Here is a 17090-nt window from a genome sequence, read left to right on the forward strand (position 1 = left end):
GATTGCCCGCTAGTTTTCTCTGATCTGCGCCGTGAGTGATTCATGGCGAAAACTAATTTTGCGAGCTCGTTTATCAATTGAGAAGTCACACGCTCAGCGGCGGCCGCCATTTTACCGGAGCCTGATAACAGATTGCTTTTGTAGTCAAGGTCACGCGTTACGTGAGTGAAGAGTCGTAATGCGACGGAATTGCTTGAATCGCTTCGCCTATTGTATACAGAACGCTTAAACATTCTTGCCGTATGTTGTATTCACGTGATATTCATCTTATTTGAAAATGGAAAATTCAGTTTCAATCACCACATAAGACTATATGAATTCACAAACTCTAAAGACCCCTTAGCAGTGTTGTGGTTCTATTCGTAGAATACAGCTGCATTATCGAACGCAGACGAGCTACAATGCCTATCGCCAGGATGATGGGGTGTCCTTTATATTACTCATAAACATCGATATTATTACGCCATATTAGAGTATCGTTTTGCGCTGATTGTTACAAAGTCTCCTTCTATCCATAAATGCATCCGGCGGTTCCCATACTCTTGTGTATATTTTATTCTATTTCCTTAAAGTGCATTTTTGAAATCTATCCTCTTGACATTGAAAGACTGTCTGTCCTGAAAACCCACAACTAATGGAAAAAAACATTGAAATCCTCCTAATACTTTCACAGGCACTTTTTGTCATTTTTGTGCATTCCTGCGAACATTACACTAACGCAAGTCGCTTTTTTCGTCAGGTTTGGTTCAAGAACCGCCGCGCAAAGTGGCGCAAGCGCGAAAGAAACCAGATGGTCGACTACAAGAACTTTCACTTCAACGGTATCAACGGCATCCTGCCCTACGAGGACAGTCTCTACGGCTACTCAGCCTACAACTGGCAGAAGATGGCCTCGCCCCTGGGCGCCAAACCCTACCCGACCGCGTGGCCCTTGAACCCGGCGCTCAACTCCATGTCACCTTTGACCACTCAGGGACTCAGTTTTTCGCAAAACACATCCGTGCCGTCGAGTATGAACATGAACAATGGGTTGGGCTCGATGGGCCCAGCCGCTAGCAGCAATCCGCATTATCCGGCGTCTGCTAACCCGTATAATATGTACCGCAGTGGTGGCCCGGACCCTTGCAATTCCAGTATCGCGTCGCTAAGACTCAAAGCCAAGCAGCATTCTGATTATATGAACTATCCCGCTGTGCTGGACCCTACTTTTCCTGCTTGCCAGTACTCCGCCAAGAACTTGTGAGCTCCGTAGACCCTTTTCACGACCGCCCCGGCGCGACGGATGTACAGCTCCACGCCCATGGAGATGGAAAAAGCCAGATTTTGCTCGACACACTATGACACCAACAGGACCGTGTGGCGACATAAGAAATACTTGCGTATGTCCATTGTCGAAACCGTTTCCGACTGGAATACTGTCACCCGTTGAACATCCAATCTGTACCGGAGAAGCACGCGTTTCATGTCCGCTTTTCTTATGATTGGTGCTGGTATATCCATGAACTCGACCTCGATATAGAATATTACAGTCATAACGATCAACCGACTGGGTGTGATCAATGACCACCCATTCGCGAAGTTACCCTGAATTGTTACTGTGATAGTCCACTGAATGTTTGATGTTAGCACTAAAGTTACGCATAATCAAAACTACTTGGCAGTCACATATACTATTGAAAGACCATATGACTAAACTAGGTGGACTTTGAAAATTTCCCCGTCCTTATGAAGCGATGGATGGGGTATTGCACAAGTTAACGCTGCCTATAATTCACTAGTTACTTTATCTTTCATCTTTTCAATACACAAAGAAGCAAATAGTACATAAAGTGCATGCTCTCCTGCATTCGGTCGTAATTCATTGGGGTAACCATTTGCATTTCCAATGTGCCCACCTAAGAGTGTTTTATTCTGAAGCCTGCACGAATGTATCGATTGTCTCGTTGCTATTATAATTTTCGAATGGTTCTTAGGATAATTGCGAAGCCTGAAGGCGTCCGTCTTAAAAGATTATTAGATTGATGATTTGGATTAATCATAAATGGAAACACTGATTATGGCATGGCACATGCTAACGGGTGGGCTCAATCGATGTTGATATGCTTAGCATAGGATTTGGTCAAATCTAGAATGTGGGATGTAATGATCTGTATTGAAATGATTATCGGAGAGTCATTCGGCATACATCCTAATGCTCTCCATTGAATGCTCCCTTTGGAATTAACTGGTAAAAGAAGCACAAATATTTCTACCAATATTCGTTTTTAAGACAAAATATTACTGTGTTTCAATTACTATACACGCTTTGTTTGCACATCACTACTCACGAGGGTTCTGATAAACATTGCAGTGATATTTATCGTCGTCATTTAGATACTTATCGCGTTCTGTGATTCGTGCGGTTGCTATGGGTGTGATTTCTGGCGATGATACCCCGTTAATGTCTTGCTGCTTATATATGCGTTTTTGTGTTGATTTTCGGTATGCGGGGTAGTGGTAATACCCCGAGCCTTACAAAGTACCTATTCCCATTTAGCAAACGAAAATGCTATTGTCCTTTTGATCGATTACGCGAAGGCGCGCATAGAGTAGAACGCATGATGCGGGGAAATATGATGCCTCTAGGGTGCCTGAACTTGTCAACTTTACCTCAAATCCTAACAATGACATCCGAATAAACAGTCTTGTCTGCTTAGCTTGGAATTGGTGGTTCGTCTGTGACTACTAACTCATTAATTCTACCGTCGGTGGTCTTGCGATCATACCAAAGTATTGTAACGGCAGAGAAATACCCTAGACCTCAACACTTTTACCACCACTTCAATCAAGTGTCCTCCCCTTTTGAGGCATATTTTAATATTTCCACCCGTCCCATCTGCCCATAGGAGGTATCGTGCGGTACACTTATTGCAGTACTTATTCATACACAATAACGCTCGCCAATGAGAATAACGCGAGCACTATAGTTTCAGGTTAACTTATACCATTATTTCTTTCGTTTTGTGTAATACTATCGAAATGTTATTTTCAAATATTTTTTCATGGTAAATAATGGATAATCGATCGAAATATGAAAATTATGTGAACGTATATGGGAGTGGATTGCAGTTTTTTGACGTCAGACTTTACTGCTGCTAAGGACACCACATAGGCCTTGTGACTCACGGCGAACCAGTAGTTTTTGATTTTAAAAGCATTTCTTGAAGTTGCGGATTCTAAGAGCCTGTTCATGGTCACCGAGGAAGGGTCTTACTGCTGGAAGTCTGACTGATGTAGTAGATGTACCATTGTTCCAGATGGCCGGCTGTCCTGCAAAGTAGCGAATAAAAAGGATAAGTGAATTCAAGCTAACTGCAGTCGGCGTGAGCGAGCGTTTTTAACACTAGCTTATATATATTACAGGAGCGAGAAAGAAGGCAGCATTATCGACTAGTGCCAATGACAGCATTTATTAAAGTAGATCAAAGGTATCCAATGGTAATCCAAATGTATCTGGTGAATGCGACTCGAATTCTCCATACTGATACATCATAGTATTAGCTCATTTCATGCATAAGTTCGTTTCATGATAACATTCCTCATCCAGGCTATACGCATCAATAATTATATGCGTATCTGCTCAGATTGGTTATTTGAGTGGAGATGTTTGTGACTAATACTGCATCTGACGTATTCATGAAATGTGGGAGTGAGTGATCCAAAATCGAAGGATTTCGGCGATTTGGTTTGAGATGTATACGGTTAGGGGAATTTCTGGACTTGCATTTTTCGAAATATGAGAGACCTGAAGATTACTGATATCTCGAATGTATTTGCCCGTAAAATTATAGAAGCGTTTAATCAGTTTTGCCTGCCTTTCTGTGTGACATTCGAAGCCTTTAAGTTGATTCATGTTATCTGCGATACACCAGTGATCCTACAGTACATGCTCAACTACCATTATGTCGGCATAAATTACGAGTATTGCCAAGGTGTAAATACAATTAGTAATTGATCAAGGCTGATGATGTGAGCTAAGGAACATTCACACCTCAATTGTCACATTTACCTCTCCACCTCTTCCCATCTCTCCTATATTTGCGGCACTTGACCAAATGGGAATCCATGTTTTCACGTTATGGACATTACGCCATCATTGCTGAATCATATTCTCGACATGAAACCAATCAAATCATTTCCCGAAAGGTAGTCTAACATGCATAACATAGATAGTATGCCCTGAATATAACAGACGCTCTCTCAGAACTATTTCCGTTGCAATCAGGGTTGGGAAACATCGAGTATCTGGGTGATTCGATTCCGAATCGAATATTAGGCTTCGACTCGAGTATATTGGAGTATCACTCGTTATGACGTGATAATAGTCTGGCTGATATAGAAAGTTCAAATATGTACCTTTTATCCCACCACAAGGAATATAACAGCAGCTCTATGCCGTACAAGGTAGGGTTACCATGCGTCCTCTTTTAAGGGGATTTTCCTTTTTTTTTTCAATAAATCGAAAGTGTCCTCGAAGGATGTCTAAACGTTTTCTTTTATGGGAATTTGTCCTCTTTTTCCGGAAAAAGAATAAAATGCCACCAAAATTTCAACCTCGACGCAGCGAATGTCAGAGTTTCGTAAAAACTCGTGGAAACCGGAGGTCGAGTCGAAGTGTCCACCTTTTTCTTTAGTCAACACCACAGACGTATGGTAAAAAAGCGGGAGATTCGGGAGTCAGGTCAAATGATGACTTTTTTAGCAACACAGGTACAATTGGTCGAAAATTTTTTGACAATAGTAGCTTTCAGAGTTTTTAAAAATTGTCCTCTTTTCGGATCTCAAAATATGGTAACCCTAGTGTAAAGATTATTTAGTCATTTTTCGACCATCCGTTTGTACTACATCTTTTGAAGTCAAAACGTGCGATAACGTCCGACCGAGGTTTCAAGGCCTCCAGAGTGGGAGAAAGTATCGGAACAATAATTCTCCTTGGCAATGTAACTTTTATACAGGAAAGCCGCTTATAATTTCAGTACTCAAAAAACCGTCTCTCACTACACGACTATCTATCATACACTTAATAGGCGATTAGGATTTTTATAGTGGAATCATTGAGTCTGGACCTGGCTACAATACTACTGGTTCGTGTATCTTGATTTTAATTAAGCGTGCCGGTCTCCAGAATAACACGTAGCTTGTAATAGTTTACTGAATGCATGTCAGTCTGGAGGCCTGCGATTATAGATAACTAACCTCCTCAGGTTAGTTATTTACACTGCGATAGCGGTTTTTCACGGTTAACCGGTCACCTTTCAAGTTCCCATCTTAAAAACGATTGAACTTTATTTTTCGATTGCTCCATCCTTCATTATATTTTTGCTGATGACCGACGGTTATCTGTGACACAGATCCCACTTTCGTAATGTGAGAGGTCTAGATTGGAAATTTCATGTCTTCATTTACAACAAAATGATCGAATATGTGACCATCATTTAGTCCGAGGTTGCAGTAAACCTTTTTACACGGAAGTTTTCAGACTAGATCAAACCTGGTTACAATTTTGTACTTCTTGTCCATTGATTTATTTTGTGAACAGCAACTCAAATGATCCGTGTCGACTTATTGTGATGCAACAGAACAATTCGGATGCCGTCGTCCGGTACTGCGTGAGATTCGGGACTTGCATGGACGCTGGACGCTGGTACAGTCGTCGCAAATTCTATACTTGCTCAACGGAATTGCCGGAAAGCTGGATGACATGTTACGTTGAAGTATGATATTCTTCATCAAGACCCTAAAAGCGATATGTCTGCGGTAGTTCGGCTCATATACTTCCGAAACGATAAGCCAGGAATACGTGCATCTGCGGTCATTAATGTTGCACGTTATACCTATAATTCAGTTATTATTAAACACAATGTAATTCCGTATCCGACGGTATTCGTGATTCTCCGGAGTATTCCTCACAAGCCAGGTGTTTCTGGCTAAATTTGGGCCATACTCAAGGAGGTTACCAGCTGTTACTAACCTAGTGAGTTGTCTCGGCGAATATGTTTACACTTTGTTTACTTGAATACATATTTGCGTTTTTATCTGCTCATTTCCCGCCATCAAAGTCTTTTTATCTTGTAACAAGTGACTCAAAAGTTATGGCAATTGCTTGATATGTTATACTAGTCGCGGAGAAGTCGGCGAAGGAAATGTAGGCCGTCAAATACAACAAATTTACCAGTTAGGTTCAGGTGAATTCGGACCATACTTTCACCTTAACTGAACTTTGTATATAACTACGTGATAGTAATGAGCGCAAAGCAAATGCTACATTCGCAGCGTTCCGACGTGGAAACATGAAACTAGCACATTTGCGGTATGCGTAAGCTCTTGCGTATTAGCGTCAAACTTCTTCCGTATATGTATCTGCCTGTTTACGCAATGTAATTATTATGGCCTTAATAAGCTCACTTGCAATGTGCTGTCAAATAGCGCTTTATCGAACTTGCTATTATAATTTAATATCAGTGAGATCTCCACAGTCGTTTAAATGGTTAGTGGGTTCGTTGTCGTACCGAAAAATACTTGGCAAGGTAAGCGTATGATAAAGACTTTTAAACTATTGCCCGATACTTGAATGGTGAGTCTCAGGCATGTCATAAGTATGCAGCCTACTTCGCCTTTGCGGCTTGCTCTAGAATCTAACCAGTCCAGCATGTAATAAAATGTATCGTTGCTTCGTGTGGGCAGTGAGCAAAAGTGACACTTGCACATCAAAATCTGTATCGTAACGGCGACATACCCAATCACCAATTCTTAAATCAGGGCCGGAAGGACTACAAATTTCTCGTGGCGATGCGAGATAACACAATGGTATCAAATATAATTACTTTTGGATTGGTTGGTCAATCGAAATTTGAAGTTTTACAGAGTTGCATAAGATGATGTCTCTCATTGACACATTGCACTCGATTCCAGCAAACTTTCGTCATTACTACATATCGGATACGTTACCAGAAGAAATAAGGACTGATGTCGACATATACACTATAAATCACGGTCCCTTTGGTGCTCATTTGGAAATGCTGTTTTTCTCCCGGTGGCCTCTCACCTATCCACATATATAGCCCCACAAGGTATTTTATTATCGTGTTATCGTGACCGCTGTGAAATTGAAGCAATACAGAGTAAGTGTGACTTTAACGCAGCGAGTGACGCGCCGTCACAGATTGCCACAAACGTGAATTACTTTAGCAACCCGTATTCCATCATTTACCACTTCATCAATTTTCACGCCATTCCAAAACTAATAATTCGATATATTTCAAGTGAAAGCAGTTTGTAAAGCGTGAATCAAAAGTAGAAATTCTGAATATGTCTATCACAAACATTCTCCCAGGTGCAACCGTGTTCAAATAATAATATGTCATAACCACTTAGTATTCGACTATTCATGTACCGCTCACAATTTCCGAATGCTATTGAGATGACGTAATCCGAAATAAAATGTACGAGGTTTCAAGTTGTAGAGTTTGATGGATTTACTCTGCTCTACGTTGTTTAATCAGAGAATGTGACCTTTTCGTGGGGTTCCGTCTGGCTTCCGCAAAACTGCTTTTATGTAAAGTTCACTCGCGAAGTACAATAAATCATGCAGATTTGGTATATTTCATTCAATACTGTGTTGATATACCGACGGAGCCCTTCAGACTTTCACAATTGGATCATGTGCGTGGCTATGTGCCGATCTCGAAAACCGTTGTCTCTAATGCAGTGATTCTTAACACATACGTTAGCTTGCAGGCTTTCGGCCTTTGGCTGAGTCACAAAAACAATACGCCACATTACATATCTGATACATAGCTATAAAATACTCTTTCATAAAATGAACGGTGCATCAACACCAGCAGTGTTCAAAGAATAAAACCGTTAAAACATGATTATTGCCAAGAAAATATGAATATTTCTTGCAAAGCAGCGTGACCTCTCCTGGTCGCTTTCAGATACCAGTCTAGATATGGGAGGTTTCACAGTGAAAAGGGCCTCGCACCAGCGAGATTTGATTTGCTGCATTGCAAATGAACAGGAAATGAAATCGGCATTTCAAACAGACGTAGTTTTGATTTAGCACTCGCACCTCGCCTGCGTATACGCCACTGCACACAACGTACCACCACAAGAGCCACAATTCGAATACCGATCACGCCCAATCCCATGCATCCAATGATGGCCAAGACGTGCTTGTCATTACGAGTCAAATGAGTCGGATGTGTGTCTTCAGCCAAGAGACTGGCATACCGAACCCCGGGGTTTGTTGGAACCCCGGTTAAGAACTATACTGCTCTGAGGTACAGCAGTATGTTATCATATTCATATACCGAGACGATTACAAGTCTTCCATCGATGGTTTCAAATGAAATATTATGCCAGCTCCAAAATCAATTAATATATCGTGTTGCTGATCTCACAACGTAAATATTGCACATATCGATTACACTCAAATGATATCCATGCAAGATGTATGCCCCAGCATACTTTTCCAGATTGAAGATGAAGAATTTGTTGATATATTATCAGTTGGTACTTGCATAGCTTTGCCAAAATGTCGCTACTGCAGAAACCTATCCGACATGTACGAGATTCGTGCTTCACATGACATGGTCACAATTAGACGACCAAATGGCGTATAAAACATCTACAGCCACGGTTCGTATATATCAAGCATTTCTCATTCTAGCATCGTGAATTTCAGAAGTTTGTGTACAACGGTTGTTATTAACAAATTGTGATTACACCTGTTCATTAGACACCTTCTCCAAGTCATCATATCTGTGCCGATCCTGCAAAAAGTTTGATGTTAATCGCGATTAGGATGTGAGTTGGGATGTGTCATCTCGAGTTTGACCCGTCGAGTCACCGATCACAGTTTACGTTGCTAAGCCCTCATCAGAAGATCACGGCGTGTACGTCACAACTGTAGCCCTAGTGTGACCTAGAAGTGAACCGGCAAAAGTACTGTTATACTCAGCGCATTGCTAAATTTCGCAACCTAGCAGGATAAGTTAACATGTCATGTGTGTATACATAGTATATATACTGACTATAATAGAATCGCTTCATATCAATAACGAATTTCGAGTATTCAAATACATAGAAGAACAGGTGTAATTGCAATGATCGGTGGATTTCCCCAATTCAGTTACTGCTAGTCTAGCGTAATAATTTTCTTATCTACATTAGTACGTGACAGAGATAATTGGACTTAAACTATCTTTTCCTTCGTTGTATCCGTTTGCATTACGGTAGTGAAGAGAGCGTTTAAAACGATTTACTTCTAGAATCCATAAACAGATTCGCCGACAATTCCCGAGATATTGCTATATAATCGCAACCCTTGTATAAACAGATCCAGGGGAACATATTGATGGCTTCATATCATACGTGTCTGCCATTATTGTTATTGTATAAATGTAGCGGTTTTCGTTGCCTTATACGCCAATTTGAAGGTATCATCGATCGCGGGTGATACGGAATAAAGGATTATCACCTGATTGTTGACAGACCAATTTCTCGCTTTAGGTGTTATAATATTAGTGATTTCACGCTGGCGACCTCGAAAATGATCACTGTTAATATGACGTCATTTGGCGAGCTGTTACTCGTTGAAAAGTCAGATTTATACACTGCCATGCCGTTGTAAATAAGGGTCGTGTCAGCGAATCTGGATAACAACAGAGTCATAATAATTTGACGGTTAATTCATGGAGTAAATTATGCTGTTAGTAAACTGACAAACGTGTTGACTGTGCCTATCTTAGACTCCGGTCGGGAACAAATTTCCAAACACATTACCCTCATGCGGAATGCTGCTACCACAAAACATCAGCTCCGTTATTCGCTTCCGTGCAGCGTCGAGGGAAAAACAGTCTTGTTATTGTAGTTGAATTCAATATTCTAGTAATGATATCACCTCGTATCAATGCTTAATTCGTAGGAGGGTAAAAACGAGCAAACTATACAATTCGATCATTGTGATGTCATTTAGACTGTAGTTTATATTTCAAGGTATTCAACAGGTGTTTCACCGTCGTTCTCACCTCATAATAATAATGACTTTCTAGTCACAAATAGGGCTGAGCAAAATCGAATATCACTAATTATGACGTCGTAACAGTATGGATAAGTTTGTTAGAACCAACATTCACATTTAAAGCGACCATAAAGAAAATAATGCCAACTACACATCACGTAATAATTTCGTATCAGCTCGACCATAACTATTTCATTGCATTTCATGACAACATTGCGGGTCCATCACTTCTTCACATAAATACCGTTTCCTCAAACGCGCGTAGCTTTGAGCTATATGTCTGGGATGCTGTGATAAGGCTTCTTGGCCATGTATCAAAACTATAGCTCTCGTTGATAATTATCAACCGTTACTAGCAAGCAAGCAATTAATTCAATACTAGATAGGATCACCTCTTGCGACCTGGCTTGAATCATTCGAAGTGGTGATACTCGACACGAATTCGAGTACGCGCATCTTTCTGTCCGACAAGATAGCGCAATGGCGAAGCGCCAAGCTTCTTGATCGGTAGGTCGTGGGTTCCATCTCCGGCAGGGACAGACCAAAGACCTGATTAGTAACACTGGTATCCTTGACTTTGCCGCATGGAGCTCAGCATTACCGGGATAGCAAGGAGGGGTGGTGCAAGACTTGGAAAGCCATACAAGGGTATGCCTACACCCTTATTTTCCTGCGGCATATGCAATCATGGTATCTCCATATGTGCAGATCGTGTGTATGTATAATGAGTCGGTGTATATGCAGCAAAATCATCTAGGACAAAATACGTAACTCCCTTTCCTGCCATTCCTATAGTCACACAAACGTGGCACTAATAGAAAAACTGTCGTCTAATCACAGAGGTGAACCTGGTCAATAACGAAGTACTGCTACTTTTCGGAGTATACTCAAGTAGGTTTCAGTATTGATGTGGTTGTGTCGTTAGACCACTTATCCTCCTACTTCACTACAGTTTCTTAGGCAAAACTATAATTAGTTTTCACAATCTGAATTTTAATAAGTAGAAAGTGCTTTTGGCGTAAGTTTGCAATACTTTATGACGGATTGGAAGGGTAACTGAATATTCTTACGCAAATTCTGCCTAGGTTTAGTGTCATTAGAAATTTTGTGTTAGACGCGATGGCGGATCTCGTAATTCCGAAAGCAGCTAGCACTATGTACCCGTCGACCAGACAAACTTTTTAAAACTACCTAGCCTACTTGTGTACTCTAGGACCATAACTGAGTTTCTCCTTCACTTATAGAACTTTTGACATGTCCTGCAAATTGCTACTTATTACAATGAAGTAGAAATACATGGCGATATTTCTACTTCTACTTGAGTAGTAACATTGACTAGATTGATCACTTTAGCGTGTAACACTAATTCAAAATTACACTGCATTCGAGGTGCGTTTCATTTGAATATTTCGCGCATCGCGTATCAGAAATCGTCGACATCGTTAATTTGAGATCACTATTCATCGCAATAGTTATGCGCACTACCTATTCCACTTTACAGAAGTAGATATCGCCTGGTGCGACCGCAAACTTGAGAGATGGCGTGAAAATTCAGACAACAAATACCCTCGCGGTGAGACGCACCTGTGAAAGTGCCTAGCGCTTTCTCCGCAATTGTCTTTGAAATCGCGATCGCTCGCGAACACGTAACTCGCAATCACAACTAATTGCGAGCGGCTCATTAGGATCGGTGTGAAAATAAAGTTGTTGTGCGTGAAATCGCGAGTAATCAGGGTCTTACGTTTGTAATCGTTCTCATTGCGTGGGGTTATAGCGGAAGGGGTGGTTGTTGGAGGCGGCGTTTATGTATTATTGGTTGACTATATATTTTAGCCGCGATGTCCGTTGATTCCGTGGTTACTGTTCAAATGTAGAGTATATCGAGATACAAATGCACCCTTCTACTTAATTTTCGCTTCAAACCAATTATTTGTTGCTACGCAACAGGTTAGCGTTGAGCTCTAGCCAGCTGTTTCGGGTTGAATTTTCAACTGTTTAACGTGTACGTGTGGAATTGAGTTGAGATTAAGCCCTTATAGATTCATCAGATTTCCGGTGTGACCTTACCGAGTTGATTTTACATAGGTCTCCTGCATCTAACTGTTACGAGTTGGGCTGTGCAAAATCAAGATGCCGAAATAATTCGATTACGAAACGAGCATTATTTAGCTTTCGAGTCGACTCGAGTATCCGATAATCAATCGTTATGACGTCATAGCAACATGAATAATTGGGACAGTTCGGATATGTTCGTTTTATATGACTTTCAAAAAAAATCATGGCTATCATTCTTCGGCGATCTATTTTACAGAATTTGTTTTTGATGGAGCAAGACGATCACTATACATCACTAAAATGCAGTGTCCACTATTTAGCCAAGCTTTGTATAGCATGTTTTGGATGCTCTGTTACGACCAAGAAGAAAGGGTCGAAAATATCTTTAAATTCAATTCAATTAAATATTAACAATTTTCTCATTCCAGTACACCACAAGATTGCGATACAATGAAAAGATAGCAAGGTGTAGAAAGGACTTGAAGTACCCTTTGTAATCAGACACACACCTGGGTCTAGGCGAAATAAAACTGGTGCATGCAGACCGAATGAAAGTAAAAAAAATTAAAACATAAAAGCACAAGCGATAACAAGTGGTAAAATGTGTCGGAAGGCGAGATTGATATGTCAGGTCGTAGTCCGGTAAACTTAAGGTCTTACTATAGTGTTGATTCCGTAGATTATTTCTGCAGTTTGACTTGAATGTGAAGAGCTGGACATATGCTCGACGACTGTCGGATAGCAGGTGAGATACTGCTGGACAATGGACACCACAGGTCCGGCATATTTGATAGCGCCATGATCTTTCAAGTCGACCATATAGTAGTTGGACGACGTGGACGCGCGTGTGTTGCACGTATGCACTTTTGATACCGTTAATAATGTGTAATTACCGACAAGAAAGGTTATATTGTTGTTTCATTTATTCGACTCGATCGAATTCGAGTAACCCAATCGTTGTAGCAGACCCTGGTTACGAAACTAACGGGTCGTCATCGTTGGTAGTTCTTATCTGTCGTGGATGACAGTTACTCAGTGTCGTGAAGTACTATGTACTGATTGCGAAGACGCGTGTCAGATCGAGTCGTTTGAGTATTCTAGGTTTACTACGCGGGATCATCAGCCATCAATTTTCATAGCTTAACTGCTAAGCTGCGTATCAAACTGGATTAACTTCTGCCAAATTTGTATAGTTTACGTAGATCTACAACTGTACAATGTACAATTGTACATGCATTAAACTAACCAGGGATCATATATCGGATAGATAAAATACGGTTAGAGTGTGGCTCATCGGCTATTGCGATAGCGTAACGCTTGCATTTAAACGTGAAGTATGCCTAGGCCTTGACAAATTCCATTGTCTTCATCTCCAATACACATCACGGACTGCGGCAATATCGCTCATTCAATAAAGTTGTGTGATCTAATTTCCTAAATGGTAAAGTTCATCGACGCGATTCCACACATCGAGGTGATAAAGTGATCGATGCACAATACACAACCTCGTCTAGTAGAGTCTGATTCTGCTTCGATACACAGTCGATATGCAGTACTTGACATTGTGGCGACAGCCAACGGTCGAACTTCAGAAGTCAGTTGTAACCTAAGTGAGTAACCTAAGTGAGAAGCAAGCATCAGCTTTGGTCACTCAGAAGCGAGCACATGGCATGATGCATTTACGCACTACTAGTGGTTGTATTTCGTAGCAATGCAGGTTTGAAATTACCTTATACGATATATTGAATTACATCCGCGATATGCTTTTGATTAGTAATCAGTATTTTCTAGATCTGGAGTTATATATTTACGCGGGTGAGTTTTGCTATTGTGGGGAACTGAAATATTGCTTTGTGACATAAGTGCTATCAGGCCCTTGATATGGCTGCATACGAAGTTTCATTCCGAATTGGTGAATTTAGATCACAGATTTCACGTGAGGTCAATATTAGTGGTGTATCACAGTTGCACAATGCCGAGCACATACACAATGAGAGAGTGGGTTGGGCTGTAATTGCGATAAGGCACGATTGGTCTATGTGCGCACTGGGCTTTTATAGGAATCTAAGCGAGACTGCTAATTGCTGATGTGTTGATTAGTTTCAAAGCTGGAATGTAGATGCATGTTGTCCATCAAAAATAAGTCTGTAGCATGAGGCTCATAACTGGGTCGCCGTTATTGTATGCTCTGTCGGTCTGACTCAAGCTGCAGTTTGCAGAGCGAGCTCTCAATCGTAGTTGAATTGCAATCTTTTCGTATTGAAATTGTCCGTATAATATATGCTCTTGCTTCATGATTGCATACCATGCCCGGCTATAGAATATAAGGATTAATCGGGGTTTAATTTTAACAAATGGCGCTACGTATGTAGAAAGGGCGGGATCGCTTTTTGAGACAAATGATTCTTCGATTCCAACAGAAGGGAAAGTAATTCCACTTTATACTTTAATCTCAAACATACTGCCCGAATCTTATATTCGAATCCATCGGATCCGTCTTTGATCTTATTCATATAGACAAGAACTGATTATTATGCGCCCGTAATCACCGTGTAAAACACAGATTACTCTTCTCTTATTGTACTGACATCTAAGCAGAAATGCGAGTATTAGACGGAATTATCTGTTGTGTTTTCATGCGTTGAAAATTTGGATTACAAACGGATTTACGCGCGGCAGCCCAGCAGTGTCGTCCTTCTACGATTGATTTTTATCATTACTGCGTAACCTGGGGCTATACATTGTGGCGACGCCTTAGACAGACTGAGCCACCCTGATTTTCGGTTCCCCGGTAGTTACCATGACTCATGCCAACTCATGAACAATACGTATACTGGTCGAAGCATGTCAACTAATGATCCGTTTTAAAAAACTTAGTATCGCTTTTACTTTCAACATTTAAAATATCCAGCCTCAATATCACATATCATTTATGAACACGGAAATACTTCACACTACGTTGTATCACTCGTCGTTATGAATTGTTCGATGCTACGCAGCATCGGTTATTTACAATTTGAACGTTAAATTGGACCATAAATTTGGATTTATATGTTTTCAATTCAAGTTTCTGTCTCCAATTCTATGTCGAATAAATTTAACCGTCTATGAAATAAAGCTCTACTTTCAAGGTTCTTCTCTCGTTCCGACCAAGCTAATTATATCGTACTGGTAGGTGAAAAGTGCAATTGACAAAAACCATTTATAAAATTATTGGGCAAATATTATCATATTTGTAAATTAAGCATATTGCTGAGCGTGGGAAAACCTTGAATGTTACGCTTGTATACGTTTTAATGGAGACGGTTTCGTATAAAAGGATTATCAGTACTTATCTTGTGATCTGTTGCGATCTCTGGGCAAGGGATTGTATTCGATAGAACTGATATATTTGAGGGATTTCCCTCGGATTATCCGGTATTGCGGTTCCCATGATAAGGCCGGTGGCGTATTCCGACGCCCTGATGCCTTGCAAATCGCGGTTCGTTTGAAGTTCAGTTTCTCGAACGTCACATTGATTATTGTGTGGAGATGTGCAATGCGTGAGCGTCCTGTGATCTCGTGTTAGCGTGATGATGGAAACTTGCATACATGTTATCACATGGCCGCTTTGAAAATGCGGAATCCGGTTAACGTTGTCACGCCGACTGGCATATTTCTGTATTTTTTGTTCGAATGATATTCGCACAAAAACTTTGCGTAGCAGAATTACACGTTTCCGATTCCAGTGGTTCTCTAACCTTTTTGACTCACAGCGCCTTAATCAATCTCGACATATCTTTATCGCCCTCCTGTAAGCTCGAGGTCATCCGTACTTCTACTTATTCTTAGTACAAAAGTAGGTTTGTCTGCTTTTTTCACTTACTCAGTATAGTTTGTAATTGTGTATGATTTCACACTTTAAATAACAGTTTTTTCATGTTCATACGCTAATTTTTGCTTATACTTTTTAATATGGAAAAGTGAAAGTCATTGCTGGACTCAGTTCGACAACGCGTCGCAACTAAAGAAAGAAAATTCATGAATGAATAAGTACAATTGGTGTAATGAGAATCAAATTTCCCATATTTGATCCTTTTTTATCTCTCACGTGCCGGGGTTAGTCAAGCATTAAGCCGATCATCAGCATAAACATATATCCATGATAAATTGATCTTGGCAAGAAACCCAACTGCTAGTTAGGTAAGATTGACTGAGCGTTGATACATTCTCCCCCTATCACTCCTCCGTTACATTTAATCCCCTGGCATATATGATGTGTGAATTAAAATGACTTCATCAGTGCGATGTTGCACGTGTGCGACATATCGATATTTAAATAAAATATATAAATGAAATGAATCTCAACCAGGGTTGGTGTATTATTATCGGTCCACTCAATGGACTGGACGTGAAAGCAGAATTTATTACCAGAAAGTACCGATGGCCTAACTTTAACCGTATATTAATCTCCGCTTGTGCACGTATCGCACTCGACCCCTGATTTGCAACCTCCCGTGGCCGCCACCTATGTGGCCGTGTCCCAACGGGCCGTTGTCATGTGGTCTCCAGAGTCCAGGCGACCTCCCGCCTCGATATTGTCAAATGGTGACGCTCAGCTGTCTACACTTCGATAATTTTGCTGACGTTGATATTCACTGGTTGATCCCAGTTAATCGACAAGTCTCTCTGATTGTGACGCATATTTTCACGCGATTTCAACACTAAAATTACCCCATTACGCCAAATGACAGCTTGTAGAGAGTGTGGTGTAGTTTGTAGGCATGAAGTGGCCGTGAAATCTCGAATTGGCGTTGATACTTTGGTATTAATTGAACTAGAAAATTAAGGTATATAGCTAACGCCGATGACATATCATACCCGTGCGGTATTGATGTAAATAACTTATGACTTGCAACAACGCTATTGTAATCGTTAATCAGGTTGTCAGAAACGGGTCTGTGATGCGGGTATATAGTTATGATCACATGTA

The 17090-nt window shown here is 40.7% G+C and overlaps 2 protein-coding genes across 5 annotated transcripts in view; one reads left to right on the top strand and one right to left on the bottom strand.

Moving 5' to 3' along the window:
* The window catches only part of LOC145436198 (uncharacterized), a 33823-nt gene extending 30733 nt beyond the window's left edge, over positions 1–3090 (top strand). For all 4 annotated transcript variants that reach the window (XM_080313550.1, XM_080313549.1, XM_080313548.1 and 1 more), the window contains one exon: positions 740–3090. In XM_080313550.1, the coding sequence (XP_080169676.1) occupies positions 740–1243 (504 nt within the window). In that variant the 3' untranslated portion in view covers positions 1244–3090. The remainder of the gene's footprint in view (positions 1–739) is intronic.
* LOC145435413 (uncharacterized) overlaps positions 1–17090 on the bottom strand; it is a 428570-nt gene that overhangs the window by 212619 nt on the left and 198861 nt on the right. The window lies entirely within an intron of this gene.

Source organism: Botryllus schlosseri, chromosome 3 (assembly GCF_051294905.1).
Source record: "Botryllus schlosseri isolate E-star chromosome 3, Bs_hap1, whole genome shotgun sequence".
NCBI lineage: Eukaryota > Metazoa > Chordata > Ascidiacea > Stolidobranchia > Styelidae > Botryllus > Botryllus schlosseri.